This window comes from Capra hircus, chromosome 29 (assembly GCF_001704415.2).
Source record: "Capra hircus breed San Clemente chromosome 29, ASM170441v1, whole genome shotgun sequence".
NCBI lineage: Eukaryota > Metazoa > Chordata > Mammalia > Artiodactyla > Bovidae > Capra > Capra hircus.
In genome coordinates, this window is record NC_030836.1 from 35311482 (window position 1) to 35332996 (window position 21515).

Genomic DNA, 21515 nt, shown 5'->3' on the forward strand with positions numbered 1-21515 from the left:
CTAAGGCCACAAAGTCACTAAGTCCCTAAGCCAGTCCTCAGCAAGACTGAGGCCAGCTCCTCTGTCCTGCACTCTCCACTACTGCACACCCACCCAGCAGAGGTCATCCGTGTGAAGCCGGATGCTCTGTGGAAGAAATGCTATACTTATGTTACAGGCAACCAACCTCCCCAGGTGAGCCAGCAGCTCAGGGCTGAAGTCACACCTCAGGGATTAACAACAAGCTACCTGGAGATACTGACAGAATTCTGAGAAAAGAACCCGCGGGTCCCCTCTCAGGATTCACTTTGCTCTGCGTGCTAAGTACGGACCCAAACATTCACTGGGCAAGTCCTGAATGAAGCAAGTTCTTTACTGGTATTTAATGTAAAACATGTTCTTTCCTCAGGGACTGGAGGTGAGAAGAAACCTAGTCCCAGTCTTCCTTTCACCAGGAGGGGATAAAACACTTTAGGGGACTGCAGCATCTTCTCCAAAGTGAGGGATTGAGGTGTTGAGGGTCAGATGCAAATGTTAAAACTTGTTTTGACGCCTCCTGCACAGCACAGGTTGAGACACCTTCACGGAGGTGTGTGTGATGAAGTACAAACCCATCATGATGCCCTGTACCAAATCTAGTCTCAGATACGTGGTCTGCATACTTACACCAGGCTCTGAACCAAATTCTTCTGGATTTTTTGCCCCCAAACCCCCATGATAGTTCCCATGTCTCTGCAAGACCCCTGAGGTCTGCCCGGAAGCAGCCACAGCTGGTGCCTGTGCTGGCAGTGTCACTGGAGCAGCCTGCGGGGAGGAGAGGCTGCCACCCTGGGGACCCACAGACAGGCAGCACCAGGTCACACATCACCAGGGTTCTGAAAAAAACCTGTCTGCTAGGATGTAATGTCTGGGCACCAGGGAGACAGTCAGAGTCAGGTGACTTCAGCAAATAAAGTGGGGTTGAGGGTTAAGGCTGGACACATCATTAAATCATTTGTTAAGTAAATTCAGAAGAGGTTTGTTTTAACCAGCAGTAAATACCAGAGCCAGGATTCCTCAAATTACTGCCTCTTTCTCACCCGGAAACCAGGACCCGGGGTTTCCACGTGCAATGTGCTGCAGGGAGTGACACCGTGTGGACGTGCCCTCCTCCACTCAGCTCAAAGGCTGTTTTCCCTCCCTGCAGGCTCCACCGCTCCCCATCACCAACCTCCTCTCTGCGCCAGCCCTCAACCACCCGTCAAGAGCTCCATCCTGCCCCACCCCTTCACCTCTGCAATCTGTCCCCTAGGTTCAGCCCTCCCGGCTTGGGGTGGCCACCAGGTCTCATCAGGACACGTCACTTCCCCACAGGAAGGCAGCAAAGAGAGCGCTTGACCAACAACCAGAAGACTGCACTAATATCTTGGTTCTTTCTAACCTCAACTCAAGACGCAGACCCTCTCAGTTAAAAGAGGATGACCGTGCCTATTTCACAGATCTGCTTTAGGAATCAAACGTCTGTGTGTCCAGTGAACTGCTCTAACTTTCTCTGCACCACTGCAGCTTGCCTGATACTCAATTTCCACCCAGCAACCCCTCCCAAAGACGCCATTCCACTTCTCTGCCCTCCAACTCCACTTCCTTACCCTGACCCCATCAAAGAGTGTCACTGAACTTTCATGGGTGAGGGAAACATTCTTAATAACCCGGATACTTTCCTGAGAGACAGGAAAGCCCCATGACTGCAGAAAAGCTTTACCACCCAACACCCACTCCAGTATGAAAGAGGCACATATTGTTGACAACCAATGCTTTTAATTACATTTTAAAACCACATTCTGAGCTCTGCCTATAACTCAGTGGAGACTGAGAACCGTGAATAGCCAGGAGCTAATGACAATAAACCCAGACCCATCTCCTCTGCAGCTGGTGCTGCCTCGTGGCCACATACTCCCCAGGCCCACCACATTCTGGTGCAGAAGCAGCAAGGTTCTACTCAACAGGTCAGGTAGGAAATTTTTTGGACTTGAGGCTGTGCAGTCTCTGTGACAACTACTGAGTTCTGCCTTCTAACTGGAAGCAGCCACAGACCATACCTAAGTGAATGGGTGTGGGCTATGTTTCAGTACAACATTTTACAAAACCGGGTAGCCAGCCCAAGGAACAAGGTTTGCTGACTCTTGCTCTGGAGCAAAGCAAAACGTATCCTCTCTGAACCACAGTAAAGCTTGTGCTGCGAAAGCAGTTATGTGTCCTAGCCTCTGCCTGCTCTGTCCACTGGCTCTGGACGTACATGTAGACAGGCTTGACAAGGAGGACAGAGTCAGCGAGTGAAGGGTGGACCGCAGGCAAGATCCTGACTGCCCATCTTTAGGCAGAGCTGCCACACTAATTCCACTTCTGGGACCCCATGCCTCACTGCCCACGTTTCTCCCCCAGCTCATGGCCACTCTGTCAGCATGCAGCTATCAAGTCAGCCAACAACTTGCTAGCAATCTTGCTGTTCTTTCACTCTGGTCAAAAAATTAAGTAAATCTGCCTGCAATGCAGGAGACCTGGGTTCGATCCCTGGGTCAGGAAGATCCTCTGGAGAAGGAAACGGCAACCCACTCCAGTATTCTTGCCTAGAGAATTCCATGGACAGAGGAGCCTGGGCTTGCTGCAGTCCACAGGACTACAAAGAGCCAGACACTACTGAAGCAACTTAATATGCATTTTTTGGGGGTGGGGGCGTGTCTAAGCCCAGGTTTCCACTTGATAGAGGTATACAACAGGTTTTTTCAAAAAATGTTACATAAAAATATCTGGACACAGAACGACAACCCAGACCACCAATCACAGACAAGGCCAGGGTAAACATAACCCCTGCACAGAACGAGTCTCACTCACCATCCACATACCCGTGACATTAGCCCGTCCCCAGTGTCTCCTCTCGGGAGAGCTGGGCTCGTGTGACCACGGTGAGTTCACACACCCCCACCAGAAACACTTCTCCCGGACTAGACAGGACAGAGCTCGGGGGCCCAGGACACCTGGCACAGCCCACTCCCCGCGGAGCGCAGCTGGCGTCCCACTGCTGGCCTTCCTCAGATACCCACCCAGCCTGGCGGAGTGGGGCGAGGCAGCCACCGTGCTCCTGCCCTCCCAGCCTGAAGGCCAACTGGCGTGGCGTCCAGCCGCCGAATGTCTTCCTCCCTGAGAATCACTGCTGCTCGGGTGCCTGCTTAGGAGACGGGGCCGTGGTGACGACGACGGTGGAGACGGCCTTAGAGGAACCGGAGGCTGTTCCCTGCTGGAGGTGGGATGCGGGGACTGTCTGGATGCGCACCTGTGCACAGAGAGAGAGGCTGGTGGGCAGATGGCCAGTGGCCCGCAGTGAGGATTAGCGCGTGGGGAAGGGAGTAGCCTGAGCCCTGCGAGGGCACTGGGCCTCACCTGCGTGGCCTGCCCCTGCTGCTGGAGCTGCTGCAGCTGCTGGGCCGTGAGGAAGCTGACTGGCTTGTTGCCAGCGATGAGCTTCGCGCCCGCCGGCATGGTGGTGAGGATGATGTTGCGGCCCAGCCCCCCGAGGCTGTGGGGGAGAGGCGTGAGGCCAGGCCCGGGCCAGGGGACCCCAGCACTGGACTGACAGGACACCAGCCAGAGATCCTACCCCTTCTTCCAGCTGCCACACTCCCATGCCAGACAAAGGCCCCTGGTGCTCTGGATGAAAAGGCCCTGTGTCTACCTGGTGACCGGCCGGGGTCAGGATGGGCGTCAGGAGGTGTGCGCTCCCAGCAAGAAACCCAGCCCCAGGGCAGCTGCCCAGACACCCAGACTCCTGTCTTCACCTTCACTCTCGTCAAGTCAGAGCCACAAAGCCCTGGCCCCAGGGAGGCCCTCGCCATCTGTGCCATCACACCCCAGGGCTTGACTTCAAGGGGAGGCTTCCCTAACAGCACGCCGGTCACCGCCCACTCTACCCAGTGCCTCCTGTCGGTCCCTTGCTCTGTCCCCAGAGCATGCACTACCACCCCATAGACGAGGTTAGTTCACTGTTCCTACAGCATGAGCCTGTTGGTAGCACTGACCTCACTTTATCCCCAGCGCCTGAAACAACTTGAGGTGCGTGAGATACTGCCAAGCACAATGAAGGAGCCCAGGAAACCAGCCGCCTTCCACATACCCTCGTGTCCAGGAGCCCCCAGCACTTACTTGGCCCCCAGGTTGCCTTTGATGATGGGGGCTGTGACCACACTCTTGCCCTTCATGGGCTGGCTGATGACAGACAGTGGAACTGTGATCCGTGTAGGAAGCTTACCCTACAGAGAAAAAGAATCAGGTTTATGGAAAGGAGGAGGCAAGGAACACCACGCAGCGTCACCCAGGGGCTGCAGGAGCCGAGGGGTCCTCTGCAGGGCCCAGTGATCCTATAGCCGGGGTCCAGGTGAGGGCTCGTGTGTTCTACCAAGGGGTTATCTGTTTGTAAGCCTCCTCCTTCCTGCCGAATCAGAGCAGCTGAGTGCACCTGCCGGCATCAGGATAAAACGTGCGTCCACGCCACAAGGGAAAGGGTGTGTTCCCTTCAGGGCAGTAGAGGCTGGGCTCCCAGAGGGGAGGCTCTCACTCACCCACGCACCCTGACACTTGGCACATGGCAGCCAGGCGGAAGACCCGAGCTGGGACAGAGGCAATCAGGAGTTATCACGGTTAGGTGCAGAACAGGGGAGCACACAGCAGGGCCCATTCCTGGGTGCTGTTCCTCCCGGAGATGAGGGAGCAGAGCTGGGGACACTAATACTAAACTCACCCAAGAGAGAAGTGCACCCCACAGTTAAATGTGGGGGAGGAGCGCAAAGGGAGCTGGAGATGCCTGGCGCGTCTGGGACTTCAGGATGGTCAGGGTAGGTCACTACGGACACCAGTTTTTAGGTTGCCTGGTTTTAACCTTTGGTTGATAAAACTTATACACGGTAAAATCTTGTGTAAATCCGACTTGAAAAAAATAACTCGAGAGGAGTAATTGACAAGATGCAAAGAAAAGGAATCAATCTTTCCTACAGGTAAGCTGGTTCTACAGCAGCCAGGCACTGAGGAGGAAACCTGTCCCCCGGGCCGGACACTGATCTCCAAATGACTCAACTGTAGCCCCTTAGAAAGCACTTACCGGTGCCAGGAGGCCAGAGGACGCGGCCAGGTGGTGCCCTCAGGGAACTGACTGAGGGCTGCAGGGCTGTGCTAAGAAGCCTGGGGCTGGGGAGACTTCAGAGCAGCACTCACTGACCGAGCCTCCCTCTGGGAGCGAGGCAACCAGCTGCCTAGGCACCACCGCTCAACCTGCCTGCCCCACCCGGAGCCCTCCGCTTAGTCACCCCGACTGATGGCCACAAGCTGGGTGCCGCGGGACACACCTGTGTCAGGACTCAAGAGAAAAGTGGATCAAGTGAGCGCCGCTTCCTCACTGCCTTATTCTCTGATGTGAGAACCTCAACAAGCCTCTCCTTTAAAGCCACGCTGCACTTTAGGGTTGGTTGCCTGGCTTTACTACCATGTTGGTCCTCCTCTCCCCATCACTCTGGATTTTATCCTAATTGATGAGGTTTTTCTATGCGGCTTACTTAGAGAAGTCAGACTGTGTTCTCTACTGTCCAGATGCAGCCACCATACAGAACACTGCCCCCTACCTACAGGCCGAAGAATAAACACCTGCTCCCCAAAACACACCTGTTGATACAGGAACCTGGTTTACGATAAGGGTAGTGTCTCAAATTAGTTGAGAAGAGACATACTACTCAACGATGCTAGAATAATGTGAAAAATGTAAGATGAGCTTTATCACACGTGACATTCACAGAAATACATTTCAAGTGGATTTATCCATTATACTTTTTTTAAACTCTAAAAATATTTTATGAAAATGAGAGCCAACATCTTCATAACCCTGGGCTAAGGCATGAGACGTGAAACCTAGGAACCAGAAAATGCTGATGATCTAATTAGATAAAATGCCTGCAGAGCAAAAAGGCTTCACATGCAAAGTTAAAAAATGACAGACTGAAAGAAAATATTTTCTACACATATAAGAACTATTATGTGGAAAATATAAAGGTTGGTACAAGCTCACACAACATGAAAATACCAGAAAAACACCCCAGAAAAACAATGGCAAATGTCCCATTCACCCCTGGAGAACCCTCACCAACCTCCCCCAACAAAGGGATGCCCACCCCCACCAAAGACCAGGAAAAGAGAAACAGAACCCCAGTAAGATGGAGACGTAAAGATTTACAGAACAGGCTCCCAAGTGCTGGTTAAGGGGTAAGGGAAACAGAAGGCTGGCTGATGGAGTGTAAGCTGGTGTGGTCTTTCGCCTAACACAGCGGGAGTGTCAGAACATTTGATGCACACCTCCCCGACCCACTCCAGAAACACTGCCCCGTGTTCACACAACAAACAGGCCCCGTAGCGCCGGGTGTTAACAAAGGACAGTGATCTCACTGAAAGGGCACAGTCTCTGCGTAGAATCTGGAACAACCCCCAAGACGTACTTTTAAATGAACAAAGCAAATCACACAACAGTATATAGACTGAGGTTTCTCATAGGGATCTTAAAATTTCGTACATATGTATGGAAATGCTCAGAAAAAGGACTCGGAGGAAAAATGGCAAAACACCACTAGTAATGAACCTCATGAAAGAGGAACCAGAGAGCGGGAAGAGAAAGCTCGTATTTACTCCACGCGCCTCCGCGCGGCTCTACTGTCATGAGAACTACTGCCTGTGCCATCCTTTCGTAACGTGTTCCAGAACTAAACAAGCAAGAGTCATCTGGTGAATACGCCTGTCCGGGTCAAAAGAGGAGCTAGACTGGGCTTCTAGTCTACACCCCTGAAGTTACTCACGGCCTGGGATGTGGAGACGACCGCGGTGCTGACTGGGACCTGCCGCACGGCGGGGGCTCCGGTCCCGATGCTGATGGGGGCACTGGCCGCCCCAGAAGCCACAGCCACGGTCTTGGACACGGCAGCGTTCACACTGGGCATGGACACGGCCGACGTATGAACAGTTCCGGACCCACCAGCCACTGAGGGCCCTTGCTTGGTGTGAGCTGCAACCGTGATGGTCTGGCCTGCTTTGGGGGGCATCACCCCCAGGCCCTGCACGATGCGAATGGTGGCAGCTGGTTTTGCTTCTGATGAGGCCACTGTGTTTTTCCCCTTCTGGTCGGCCACGCTCACGCCGAGCGCTGGCATCAAGCGAAAAGCTGAACTCGAGGCTTCCGCTGGCTTGAGATCAGGAGTCACTTTGACCACAGTGGTCCCTGCTGGAGTGGACGACGGGGCAGTGGCCACACCGGCCTTGGCAGGGCTGTCAGTGGAATGAACGGGGTTGGATGTGACGTGGAGGGTTGCCGAGATGCCTTTGCCCGTGGCACCGGCGCCCGTCCCAAAGAGGTCCTGGGTCAGTTTGACTGTGGTGACCTGAGACTTGGCCAGTGTGGCCATCATGTCTGGGGTGATGCGCAGCACCGTCTGGCCCTTGGCGTCCGTGGTGATGGAGGAGGGCGGCAGACGCAGCACGTCCTTGCCCTGGATCCGGAAGTTGGTGGCTGTGAGGGGCACGCTGCTGCCTGTCTGGGGCTTCACGCCAAGCTGCCCAGTGATCGCCACCTGCAGGGGAAGAAGAGCACTGACACAGGTCTTCTCCAGGCTCAAAGGGTTTCAGGGGAAAGCTGGGGAACCTCCAGAACAAGAGACGTGTGTTTCACGAGCTTTCCTAACTTTTTACTTTGAAAAACGGAGGACGATCACCAAAGTAGAGAACAGCCTAACAAAATCATGTACCACCAGCTTCAGAAGTCACCACGTGGCCAGGAGTATCTATTTTTCCCCACTCTTCAGGGGCCCGGGTGGAGGGAGGGGGGAGTCGGAATATTTTAAAGTAAACCAATAAATACCATTTTGCTTATCAACACACTCGTCCCTGGGTATCCAAGGCTGCTCCAGCCCTTCACATAAAATAGCCCAGGACCAAATTTAAAAGTAACTATCTATTCTTATCTAATAACCACCTGGTAAATATTATAAGACACGCTCACATTTCTCCTACTGTCTCAAAAACACCTAATTATGGCTGAGCCAACCTCCACTTTGAGGCAGCACCAGGCTCGGTGCTGAAGGGCGTAAGCCCTGGGACCAGACTTCCTGGGTTTTCACAACGCCTACTTACCTATGGCCAACATCCACATGCAACAGGTGCGACCCTCCTAGCCGAGGAACTGTGTCTAGTGAGCCACCGCCCACCTCTGCTGGACCACTGAGTGTCACAGTGCCGCCCCCACCCTAAAGCGTGCCCACCCCTGCCTCACTCCACATCCCCCTGCAGCCTCAGGTCTCCGCCCTCAGCAAAAGCAAGGCTATCTATCACTGTCTCCCCTACCTTGCCTCACATTCTACTGTAAACCTGTTCCCCAAAATCCATGACCCAGTGTGCCGGTCAAGCTCACTCACTACCCCTGTCCACTGAGTGCTCACTTCTCAGGCCTCATTTCACACGATACACATGCCTAATGCTGGAGCTACATGGCTGCTACCCCCTCCCACATGCCTTCCCTGCTTCTGCTCCTGGCTCCCAGTATCCACAGTGCGCAAGCAGGGGTTTCTTTTTAATTTATATATCTTTAATTGAAAGATAACTGCTTTATACTATTATGCTGGTTTGTAGCAAATATCAACATGAATCAACCACAGTTACCTATGTTCTCCTCCACCTAAACACCCTTCCCAGCTCCCTCCCCAAGCAGGAATCTCTTTAAGCGTAAACTAGGTCAAGTCATCCCAGCCCACAGTCTTTCCAGGGTTCCCGTCACACCTAAATTAAAGGCAAAGTCTGACCTGACTTAACTGCTGGCAACCTCGCCTTCTAACACCTTCACACGTGCTCAGGAGCTTCCAGCTGCTTTCCTGTTGTTCCCCACACACTCCTGATGGAGGCCTCTTCACATGCCATTCCCACGCCTGGGAGGCTGGGCCCAGACAAGCACAGCACGGCGTGCTCTCCAGCTTGGCTCACCTCGCTCGTGAGTCCCCTCCCCAGACAGGCCTTCTCTCATCAGCCACCACCTCTGCCCATCACCCTTGACCACTCCCCTGCTCCCGCTGACCGACTGTGACGGCCTTATGGCATCCGACCCAGAAGTACGTGCCTGTCCACCAGCGCCGTGACATGTGACACTACAAGTCTGTGTGATTCACCCCTTGACCCCACACCCTGCACAGTGCCCGGTACACAGGAGGCACTCAAGAAACCTTCATTTGATGAAGAAATAACTTTGCGTCATCATTAGTGGTTCTGTTTCTTCACAGTAAAATGGGAATAATCCAAGCGGCTGCCCCGCAGTGTCACGAGAACGACAGTACTCAGCATCTGCAGCACATTCAGCAGCGCCCAGGCCCTGCTCTCAGCAGTTGGAGCGATTCTGCCCAACCAGTCCCTGCAGCTCAAAGGTTATCTTCACATACACACCACCATGAAAGCACAGACAGACATGTCCCATTTCTACAAGTAAAAAGGGAAATGCCAATAACGCCTGTCCAGCTATTCTACAGGGTTTTCAGTTCAGTTCAGTCGCTCAGTCGTGTCCGACCTTTGCGACCCCATGAATTGCAGCACGCCAGGCCTCCCTGTCCATCACCAACTCCCAAAGTTCACTCAAACTCATGTCCATTGAGTCAGTGATGCCATCCAGCCATCTCATCCTCTGTCGTCCCCTTCTCCTCTTGCCCCCAATCCCTCCCAGCATCAGAGTCTTTTCCAAACAGTCAACCCATTGCATGAGATGGCCAAAGTATTAGAGTTTCAGCTTTAGCATCAGTCCTTCCAAAGAACACCCAGGACCGATCTCCTTTAGAATGGACTGGTTGGATCTCCTTGGAGTCCAAGGGACTCTCAAGAGTCTTCTCCAACACCACAGTTCAAAAGCATCAATTCTTCGGCGCTCAGCCCTCTTCACAGTCCAGCTCTCACATCCATACATGACTACTGAAAAAACCATAGCCTTGACTAGACAGACCTTTGTTGGCAAAGTAATGTCTCTGCTTTTGAATATGCTATCTAGGTGGGTCATAACCTTCCTTCCAAGGAGTAAGCATCTTTTAATTTCATGGCTGCAATCACTATCTGCAGTGATTTTGGAGCCCAAAAAAATTAAGTCTGACACTGTTTCCACTCTTTCCCCATCTATTTCCCATGAAGTAATGGGACCAGATGCCATGATCTTTGTTTTTTGAATGTTGAACTTTAAGCCAACTGTTTCACTCTCCTCTTTCACTTTCATCAAGAGGCTTCTTAGTTCCTCTTCACTTTCTGCCATAAGGGTGGTGTCATCTGCCTATCTGAGGTGATTGGTATTTCTCCCAGCAATCCTGATTCCAGCTTGTGCTTTCTCCATCCCAGCGTTTCTCATGATGTACTCTACATATAAGTTAAATAAGCAGGGTGACAATATACAGCCTTGACGTACTTCTTTTCCTATTTGGAACCAGTCTGTTGTTCCATGTCCAGTTCTAACTGTTGCTTCCTGACCTGCATACAGGTTTCTCAAGACGCAGGTCAGGTGGGCTGGTATTCCCATTTCTTGAAGAATTTTCCAGTTTATTGTGATCCACACAGTCAAAAGCTTTGGCATAGTCAATAAAGCAGAAATAGATGTTTTTTTGGAACTCTCTTGCTTTTTCCATGGTCCAGTAGATGCTGGCAATTTGATCTCTGGTTCCTCTGCCTTTTCTAAAACCAGCTTGGACATCAGGGAGTTCATGGTTCACGTATTGCTGAAGCCTGACTTGGAGAATTTTGAGCATTACTTTACTAGTGTGTGAGATGAGTGTAATTGTGCGGTAGTTTGAGCATTCTTTGGCATTGCCTTTCTTTGGGATTGGAAGGAAAACTGACCTTTTCCAGTCCTATGGCCACTACTGAGTTTTCCAAATTGCTGGCATATTGAGTGCAGCACTTTCACAGCATCATCTTTCAGGATTTGAAATAGCTCAACTGAAATTCCAACATCCCCACTAGCTCTGTTCGTAGTGATGCTTTCTAAGGCCCATTTGACTTCACATTCCAGGATGTCTGGCTCTAGGTGAGTGATCACACCATCGTGATTATCTGGGTCGTGAAGATCTTTTTTGTATAGGTACTCTGTGTGTTCCTGCCACCTCTTCTTAATATCTTCTCCTTCTGTTCAGTCCACACCATTTCTGTCCTTCATTGAGCTCATCTTTGCATGAAATATTCTCTTAGTATCTCTAATTTTCTTGAAGAGATCTCGTCTTTCCCATTCTATTGTTTTCCTTATTTCTTTGCATTGATCGCTAAGGAAGGCTTTCTTATCTCTCCTTGCTATTCTTTGGAACTCCTCATTCCGATGCTTGTATCTTTCCTTTTCTCCTTTAATTTTCACTTCTCTTCTTTTCACAGCTATTTGTAAGGCCTCCCCAGACAGCTATTCTGCTTTTTTGCATTTCTTTTCCATGGGGATGGTCTTGATCCCTGCCTCCTGTACAATGTCAAGAACCTCCGTCCATAGTTCATCAGGCACTCTATCTATTTACAGGGTTTTAGGTTTAAGCAAATCCATGAAAAGTTGACTCCAAATCCAAAGACTCAGCTACTAAATTCTGAATTACATGGAAAGAAACAAAAAACCCCTTTCCAGCATCTCCCAAGCTTGCACTGCCCTTACTGGAAACTCACACTTGAATAGAAATGAACTCAGAATCAGAGGTCACAAACCACTAAGGTCTCCCTCTGATTCCGGGCAAAGGACTCAGACCCGCGCCGACAGCCTTCATGTACCTGCTTGATAATGTTCTGTCCCGCGACGTTCTGAAGAACAGCCGCTGTGGGGGTGCTGGGAGTGGAGCCCCCAGGAGAGCTGGTGGCGGGCTTGCTCGTGGGGTTGCCCGCCGCAGGGAGACTTGTCACCGTGAGCCCCGCCGACCCGGGTCCTGGCCGCTGCACAGTGGCCGTCGCTGTCTGCGCTTTGACCGGAACGGCGGCCATGACTGTCTAGTTCCGGGCAGGGGGCCAAGAGTTTAATTAGACAGGAAGCCGCAGACCGGCACCCAGAGAGGCCTCCAGCTGTCACCACCCAAGACGCATTCCCCTAGGAGGGTTTCTAAGCTCACAGTACCGAGCACTCACTACCCCCTGAAAAGGACAGTGTGGAGCTCTGACATGCTGGTAGAGCAGCTGAACTTTCAGAAACACTTTCCTATCTAACATCTCACTTTAACCATGCAAGGAGAGGGGAAACACCATACCCCTTTACAGCACAGGGGCCCGAGGCAGGAGACCCTCGTCTACAGCCCCACGGTCAGTGGCCTAGAGAAGATCAGAGTCACGATAGAAGAGCCTGACACCAGTACTCACAGGCCTCACTCACATCCCACCTCCATCCACCAGGGTCCTGATGTCACAGCCTGGGTTGCATCACTAAACTTCCCATAGTTCTGACTCCCGACGTGCAAACACAACTCCTAACTCAGTCACTGGGCCCTGAGCATTAACTGAGCTGTTGTGATAAATGCCAGCAGCAGCAGCAGTGACCCAGGTCCTGGGTCCCGACCTGGACTGCCTGCCAGGTTCATGAGCCCACGTGGGCAGCCCGTCCCTCTTACCTGTGGCCCGCCTTTGGCCTGCGCACCAGTGGCTGGCATGCGGATCTGCGTTCCTGTGGGCATCGGTGGAAGCGCCGGGGCCGGCCCTGCTGGCTGTGTCACGGCGGGAAGGCTGGGCGGGGCCACCACCCGCACCTGGGGGAGCCCAGCCGAGCCCGAGTGGCTCACGACACGGGCAGCAGCCTGAGAACTCGGTGGGGTCTGGCTGGATGCTGGGGACAGCATGGTTCCCAGCTGCGGCATGGTTGGTGAGGATACGAGAAGAACCCTGCAAGGAGCACCCGGGGAAAGAAGACACCAACTCAGGACAGCACGCGAAAGGAGCCTGGAGGGAGAAGGCCCGACAGGATGCGGGATGCTCACCCTGACGTAGACTTGGCCGGTTCCGAGACTGTCGCGGGGCCACTCTTGTTCACTGGCGGCAGTGGCGGTGGGGAGATCGGCGTGGCAGGCAGAGCAGGCGTGGTGGGCGTCACGGGCGTGACCGGGGTGGGGGGCATGCTGGAGTCGCTGAGGCTCAGCTGGCTCTGCTCAGACGGGCCGCCGCTCAGGACCTTCACCGGACCCTCCTTGCTGCTGGCTTTCTGCACGTACAGGGGAGGGAACGCACACAGCGTGAGCCAGGCGGCAGGGATGGCTCGGCCCCTCTGCTGCCATCCCACGAGGTCACTCACCACCTTGGACGGGGGCTTGGGCTTCTGCTGGAGGGCTTTCCTGGCTTTGGCCGCAGCTGCTTGGGCTTGGTGGATCCGCTCTGTGGGCAAGAGTGGGCAGCTGAGCTCAGGAAGGAGGGTGGTCTCGCTGAGAGCCAGGGCTCCATCCCCCTGCACAGTGGCATCCTGAGCGAATGCCAAGGAGCAGGGTGGGGCCGGGACAGAGCGTCAGGGCGCCCTGGGCTAGCGGGGCACACACCAAACTCCTCCTCGCTGCGGTCCCGGTGCAAGTAGATCCAGAGCTTGCGCCCGATGTCATACTTCACGCACGGGTCCTTCTCGTAGTGCAGCCGGTCCAGGGCGCCGCTCACCACCGTGTTCACCTGGGACCCGGGACAAGGGGAGGAAACCACCGGCTCAGATGCCAGAGGAAGCCCGGGGGTGCGGGGCACGGCCCCCACACAGAGCCTACTCCCACTGGCTCACCTGTCACTCCGCAAAACAAGAAACTATGAGACCTCGGGGACGGAGCTGCCCTGAAGACAGTGAGTTGAGGACCCTCAGCAGACGCTGAAGGAAAGCCTTGCCGTCAGTAAGGTCATAGGGCAGCTCTGCTCACCCTTCCCCAGACAGACTCCTTTCTTTGGGGTTTTTTTTTTTTGGCCTTGCCGCTAGGCTTGTGGGATCTTAGTCTCCCAACCAGAGACTGAACCCAGGCTCTTGGCCCTGAAAGCTCAGAATCCTAACCACTGGACCGCCAGGAAATTCCACATCAGTTTTATTAAATTTGTTATTCCAGTCTGTATTCCCTCATGTGGGCTTCCCAGGTGATTCCAGTGGTAAAGAACCTACCTGCCAATGCAGGAGACATAAGACAGGTTCAGGTTCAAACCCTGAGGTGGGAAGATCCCCTGGAGGAGGGCATGGCAACCCACTCCAGTATTCTGGCCTGGAGAATCCCCATGGACAGAGGAGCCTGGCAGGGTATAGTCCATGGGGTCGCAAAGAGTCAGACCCGACTGAAGCATCTTAGCACACACATTCTGTATCCCCTTGTGAGCAACCTTACACCCCTCAACAAAACACGAGCAGCCCTTCCCCTCACACCTGCGTGCTGGTGACATCGGGCGCCAGGAACTGGGAGTCCTTGAGCAGCTCACAGATCTCCGCCCGCGTGCCCTCCCCGTTGGGCAGTCGTGCTGCCGCGTCACGAACTAACACCAGAAACAGCAAAGTGCACAGGTTGGCAGGGTTCCTGGGGGAGCCAGCCCTCAGCTGCTGACACAGCAGCGGGGGGACACGGCCCTCTGGGGGCGGCTTCCCCCACACCCCTCATACTTTCAGCCCTGGCTGAAGGCCCTCAACTTGAGAGTTCAAGGGGTCCAGGAGATAATTACAACTCAAACTGAAACTTAGCATTTCCTTCCACTGTGAGCCAAGGCTAGCACAATCTTTGCTGACATATGTTGCCAACCACATGCTGGCAGTGCTGTGATGTTGTAACAGAAATCAGATGATTTCTTACCACAGCACAGCTGCTGAGACAACTCAAAGTATCATTTCTACTCTTCACTATGTGGGAATCAGAGGAGTCCACAACACCTGTGGCAACATCACGCCATTTATCATAATAAAGACCCATTTCTGCACCATAAACCTGCTTGAATATTTTTGCAATATGACTGGTTTCTTTCATAACTGTGTATTTTATTTTAGGCATTTAAAAACCTAATTCTGAGAAAGGGGTCCAGTGGTTACCAGACTGCCAACAATTCATGGAACAAAAAAAGTGAAAAATCTCACCTTTAAAAGAATCCCTGTCTGGAGGAAACAAATTCTGGCACCTAAGCTAACTGAACAATTCCTAAAGGAATGTAAACTTGAGCACACAATCCAGAAAGAAGACAAGGATTCCCTGAGACTCTCTGGGCAGGAGCCCGCCCTCTGGGTCCCCACTGCAAGCTTCCTGGAGCTACACTGACCCTCCCGCCTTTGCTGGGGGTTGGGGGCGGGGGTGGCGCACCCAGGGACAGGATGGTGACGTAGGCGGGCCGGTCAGAGCGCAGCAGGGAGTGCTCCCGCGCCTTGTTGAGCGAGGTCTCCTTGTCGAACACACCCTTCACAGGCCCCACCACGGACTCGAAGCCGTGCAGGCGGAAGGTGAAGGCCCTGTGGGGCTGGCTGTACCGGTGGCGCTCCTGCCGAGAGAAGGGCCAAAGCGCCTGAGTCGGCCAAAGCGCTCTCTCCAGCCGCCCCAAGCAGTGAGGGGTCAGCCTGGAGAGACTGGAGCAAGGAGGAATCAGGCTATTCCACTAGGACCACCGAGCCGACCAGAGTGGGGAAAGGACGACCCCCAAAGGCCAGTCGCTAGCAAAGTCATCAAGAAGTCAATGTGTTTTGTTATCTCCAAAAAAAAACCATTAAAAGGTTTCCCATTCCCTTCCTCACACCATCTCTGCTCCGGGAAAGCAATCCCAAAGAACAGTGAGGTTAAGAGTGTGACCTGCTTCCAAGAATTTTGGGCTCAAAGCATCTCTCCATCTGGTCTCGCAGACACAAGAGATTTACACTGGGTTCCAGTTTTTTCTCACCTGCTCCTGAAAAACTCGCTTCTCCTCCCCCGTGCTTGGCCGCACCACGTAGTCAGTCCTTCTGGAACACAAAGACCTATGGGTCCATTGCCCTCCACCAGTGCCCAGAACCACCAGGCCCATCACCCCTTCTCCAGTGTCCAGAACCACCAGGGTCCATCGCCCCTTCTCCAACATCCAGAACCACCAGGGTCCATCACCCTTTTTCCAGTGCCCAGAACCACCAGGGTCCATTGCCCCTTCTTCAGCGCCCAGAACCACCAGGCCCATTGCCCCTATTCCAGTGTCCAGAACCACCAGGATCCATCGCCCCGAACCACTGTCCAGAACCACCAGGGTCCATCGCCCCTTCTCCAGCATCCAGAACCACCAGGGTCCATCCCCCCTTCTTCAGTACCCAGAACCACCAGGGTCCATCGCCCTTTTTCCAGTGTCCAGAACAATCAGGTCCATTGCCCCTTCTCCAGCATCCAGAACCGCCAGGGTCCATTGCCCCTTCTTCAGCGCCCAGAACCACCAGGCCCATTGCCCCTATTCCAGTGTTCAGAACCACCAGGGTACATTGCCCCTTCTCCAGTGTCCAGAACCACCAGGGTCCATCGCCCCTTCTCCAGCACCCAGAACCACCAGGGTCTATCACCCCTTCTCCAGCACCCAGAACCACCAGGGTCCATCACCCCTTCTCCAGCACCCAGAACCACCAGCGTTCATCGCCCCTTTTCCAGCACCCAGAACCACCAGATCCATCGCCCCTTCTCTAGCACCCAGAACCACCAGGGTGCATCACCCCTTCTCCAGCACCCAGAATCACAGGGTCCATTGCCCCTTCTCTAGCATACAGAACCACCAAGGTCCATCACCCCTTCTCCAGCACCCAGAACCACCAAGGTCCTATGCCCCTTTTCCAGCACCCAGAAACACCAGCGTCCATTGCCCCTTTTCCAGTACCAAGAACCACCAGGTCTATCACCCTTTCTCCAGTACCCAGAACCACCAGGGTCCATCGCCCCTTCTCCAGCACCCAGAACCACCAGGTCCATCACCCCTTCTCCAGCACCCAGAACCACCAGGTCCATCACCCTTTCTCCAGTACCCAGAACCACCAGCATCCATCGCCCCTTTTCCAGTACCCAGAACCACCAGGTCTATCACCCCTTCTCCAGCGTATAGAACTACAGGGTCCAACACCTCTTCTCCAGCACCCAGAACCACCATTCTCCAAGGGAACTGAAGGGAGACTGGGGAAAAGCACACACCTACAGGTGGATCCTGCCACTCAGACTCCTGGGGCAACACTCCTACTCTGGGAGCATGCTGCCCCCCAGGGAGGCTGAGGCAGGCAAGCACCCATGGACCCCATTTCTCTCAAGCTCTCTGGCTCTAATGTACAAGGACGTGTCAGCACCACCAGGGCGGGACTGAGACAAGGGTTTCCTGGGGCACCACCCTCAGTCAGGGTACTGCTATACTCACACCCGAGGAACAGGCGTTGTGGCATCTGAGCTGTCCTCAGTTTCTTGCTGGAGAAAGGAAAACAGTGACAGGTCAATGGACTCCAGAATTCTGTTTAACTCAAGGGTTCTGGAAGCCCAAGACAAGAGAGCTGGTGGTTCTTGACAACATACCGTACAGAAGGTTCTCACAGCATACCTTACAGAAGGCCTGGTCTTTGGTTTCCAGCCACAGCTGGAAGAGTGCAGCTAATTCCTTTTCATTATCTTGGGACTGGCCTATTAGAACAAAAAGGCAAAAATAACAACAGTGTGCTCTAAAGGCACAAGGTAAGGACCCCATTTCCTCCTCCTCGCTGTACCTATGCCCAAGGAAGAACCTGTCAGGACTGTGGCAATGGTCCTGTGTACAGAACAGCCCTCAGGCCTGGACTTCCACACGCAGGATGAAACTGGACTGCTGTCTGACAACACTCACAGGAAGTTAACTTGAAACTGACTTGAAGGGATTAAAAACCTGACAGGATTAACTTCAAGTGTCTGATGGACATCCCCACAAGCTGTCTAGCCAGCACCTTAACTCCTCCTGATCTTGGTGGCCTCCCTCTACCCCAGCCAATCACTCCCACAATCACAACTAGATCTTGTCATTCTCCAAAACAGGAATCTTCAAGATGCCTAATCCAGTTTCTCAACCCTGGTAATGTGGGATTACCTGGATTACCTGGAAACTTTTGAAAATGCTGAGGCTCAGGCTCCCCAAAACCAACTAATCAGAACAGGTGTGGGGAAGGCCCAGGCATCAGAATTTTTTAAAGTTTCCCAGGACATTCCTGGCAGGCCAGTGCTCAAGACTCCGTGATTCCAATGTATGAGGTGCTGGTCTGAACCCTGGTCAGGGAATGAAGATCCCATATGCTATGCAGCATGGCCAGCAAAAATTTTTTTTTAAATAAATAACAACAACAACAAACACTTGGAAAGCACGGTCCAGATCCACTGTCTCCGTAACTGGAGGGGAGCTGCAGGAGAGGGCCCTGACAGCCAGGACACGCAGCTCTCCACGGTGCACGCAGAGGCCAGCTTTATGGCTGTTTGCCTACGTCATGTCTCTGGCTGCCCTGCACAGGGCAGGGCTGAGCAGCTGCAGCGGAAGCATCTGACCCACAAGCCCGAGACACTTACTCCCTGGTTGGGTCAGGCCTGCCGCCCCCAGCCCCACGCCAGGTGGACCCATGCCCCACGCCAGGTGGACCCATGCCCCACGCCAGGTGGACCCATGGCCTCAGCGCACCTCTGGCCACAGCCTGCATCACTTTTACAAGAGCATCACCATTTCTTCCATGTCCACAGACCCCGTCTTGACCTTCCTGAGCTGCAGGAACCATGGAGGCTAATGAACACTCCCCATCTCCTGACTGAGACCTCATGGCTTCCTCCCAACTCTGTGGTCACTGCCTCCGGTTTCCCCTCTGCCTCTCCCACCTTGGAGTCTCTCAAGGCTTCATCCCAGGCCCTCTGGCTTCCTCACTGGGCCCATGCCTCTGGCTTCTCTCACTGCACACATGCCCACAGCTCTCCACCCTGACTCTCTGGTCTGGACTCTCAACACCATCCACTCAACACCTCAAAGGAAGCTCAAGCCGCAGCATGTTCATAACCACACGCATGCTCCTTACCCTCACCAAGCCTGACATCCTCCCGAGTTGCCCATGGTGGACCCCATTCACCAGTTACAAGTCCAGCACCAGTGACACTTGACACCCTCTTCCTTCACTCACCACACAGTCCATAACCACCTCTCTAGCTTTTACCTAAAACTCTCAAGTGCATCCATTCTCCCTACCCTAGTCCGGATTATCATTCTCTCTTTGCAGGCTGGTGTGTTCCTGAAAGGAAGCTTCCCCACCCCACTGACCCACACCACTCCCTCCATGGGAGCCTCCCCGTCCCATTGCTGGGCTGGTCCCTAGCCATTGTGAAGAACTCTGCTCAAATGACCTTCCCCAGGACAGCTGTCTGCATGCACACCACACCAATACCTCATTACAAATATCCACCCCTACCAGCACTTTCCTCACAGAATGTGCACGTTTGCTATTTGAGTACTTGTTCCCCAAACAAGTCTTAAGCTCCACAAGAGGGGAACACACTGATTACATCACAAACCATTATACCCTCAACGCCTAACACTGCCTGACACCTAGAAAGTGAATCACTGTTGTAAGGAAGGAATGAACCTACTGCTTCACAAGCTTCTCTCCGTGTTTCTCTTCACAGACCACTAGACAGAGTGGAGAGAGGTTTGTATTTCCACAGGAAATCAACATGAATCTTCCTCTCATCACCAAGTTATTTCAAGTACACGTTACTACAATTTACACAGTAAGTGAGACTTTACAAATTTATAACAAAGGAAGTCTTTCCTGCAGAAACAGCTTACTTGGGGCTGCCTGACACATTATCCTCAATAACAAAGCCCATTTTAGGAAAGAAAAACAATCATATTACTATAAGTTACACTAAGGGCACAGATATGAATGATACAAACACAGGTGCTAATGTAAGACCCCCACCCCCCCACCCCGGCCCAGATTTCGATTCAGCAGCCCCGGGGTGCATCGGGACAGAGGGCAATTTCAGCTTAGCCAAAACCCAGTGGGGTTCATGAACTTAGACCATGAGAGTTCCTAAGGGCCTGGAAGGATCCTCTTACTGAGCAAAACAAGGCCTAACACGGCCCTTCTCAACATTCTCGTGGCCTGCGCTACCCGGAAGGCACCAGAAACTTAGGGGAGAAAACGAGAGAAAGAGCACCTCTGTGACAGGTCAGCGGCATGCAGTACTCACCAAGCAGTTTCCACTGCTGGGTTTTCTCCTTGAATTCAACAAACGGAGAGAAGCTGGATGGCACGGCTACAAGAAATGGATGCCCATAAGCAAGCCACACAGGCCAGAGAGTGCTGAACCCAGAACCACTGACTCCCCTGGGCTGGGAGGTCACTTCTGTATGTCAACAGCATATCAGGGCAGCACAGCCCATTGCCGCATGGCGCTAGGCAGTCATGATGGATGTAAGCAGTGAGACTGCATTCTAATAGAATCGGACAAAGGCGGGGGTGGGTGGGAGGGAGGAAGATACTGACCCTACAGAAAAAAGCACCTTACCACGGCTTTCTCCAGCAAGATACTGCAGGGCTGGTAATACCAATTCTGCCCAGTTGGGGGCCACAGAGAACCAGCTATTGAGGGAGCTGGCTGGAGAGGACTGCCAGTCTAAAACCCGCTCTTCTAGCTGAGGGAGAAAGTAAAGGCAGGACCTGGTTAGATTTCCATTCTGTTTCAACACACCAGCAATTCTATGATTGTGCCGCAACGAGCCGGCGGGGTCTGTCCCGTGAGCCCAATTCACAAAGCAAATTGGCTGCAGATCTCAAGCCACAGTCTGCTGAAGATTTCTACCACCTGAAACCGCAGTGCCCTTGGCTTTTCCTAAACTCTTACCAAAGGAAGACTAGCCTGTCCCTCCAGCAGCAGGATCTCCAGCAGAAGAGAGAAGAAGCTGGAAGATATTTCATTGATTCCAAGGCAAGGCTTGAGGTCTTCAAGAGGCCTAGTAAGGGAAGAAAAAGATAAGGACCATCAAAAAAAAAAACAACCCACAACTCTGAGTTGCTGTAGGCCCTCCAAGCCTCTTAGCAGTCACAGAACAGTTCAGTGAAGGACCACACCATGCACTTTCCCCAGGACCCTGGGACTCAGGGTTCAGAGGAAGCACCAGCACAGGGGTGGCCCTGAGCCATGAACCCCTCTGCTCACTTACTCTTCCTTGATGGCAGGTATGGCCAGTGGGGATGGAGCCTGCGAGAGGGGTGGGAGCCCTTCGGGACCGCTCAGGGGTTCAGCCAGGTCCTCTACCTCTGACTTGATCAATTTTATTTTCTTCTTCCTCCTTTCCTCCTTTTCTTTAACCTTTTTTTTAAGGACAGCCAAGTCATATAGGGCTGGGGGAAAAAAACAACGTAAGTCATAAAACTGCAACTTCTACATCAGGAAATGAGGGAGCTTATTTGCTTATTATTTTCCCAAGGCCCACTAGCAAATCAAAGAAAAGCCTCAGTAATAAGACACAGTTTTGTTTTTAAAACCAAACTCAATGAGTGCTTTAAAAAGCCAATGATCTGCTGATCTGATTTAATAACC

The 21515-nt window shown here is 53.0% G+C and overlaps 1 protein-coding gene across 4 annotated transcripts in view; it reads right to left on the minus strand.

The window, feature by feature from the left end:
- The window catches only part of NFRKB (nuclear factor related to kappaB binding protein), a 34410-nt gene continuing 14651 nt past the window's right edge, over positions 1757–21515 (minus strand). For 2 of the 4 annotated variants that reach the window (XM_018043223.1, XM_018043224.1), the window contains exons 9-26: positions 21136–21316; positions 20817–20925; positions 20481–20607; positions 20163–20228; positions 17512–17591; positions 17335–17381; positions 15862–15922; positions 15294–15468; positions 14378–14484; positions 13530–13653; positions 13292–13371; positions 12981–13201; positions 12618–12885; positions 11794–12006; positions 6843–7610; positions 4156–4262; positions 3397–3532; positions 1757–3289 (exon numbers count right to left, since the gene is read on the minus strand). In XM_018043223.1, the coding sequence (XP_017898712.1) occupies positions 3164–3289; positions 3397–3532; positions 4156–4262; positions 6843–7610; positions 11794–12006; positions 12618–12885; positions 12981–13201; positions 13292–13371; positions 13530–13653; positions 14378–14484; positions 15294–15468; positions 15862–15922; positions 17335–17381; positions 17512–17591; positions 20163–20228; positions 20481–20607; positions 20817–20925; positions 21136–21316 (2996 nt within the window). In that variant the 3' untranslated portion in view covers positions 1757–3163. The remainder of the gene's footprint in view (positions 3290–3396; positions 3533–4155; positions 4263–6842; positions 7611–11793; positions 12007–12617; positions 12886–12980; positions 13202–13291; positions 13372–13529; positions 13654–14377; positions 14485–15293; positions 15469–15861; positions 15923–17334; positions 17382–17511; positions 17592–20162; positions 20229–20480; positions 20608–20816; positions 20926–21135; positions 21317–21515) is intronic. The other 2 variants (XM_018043225.1, XM_018043226.1) reach the window with 2 other exon arrangements.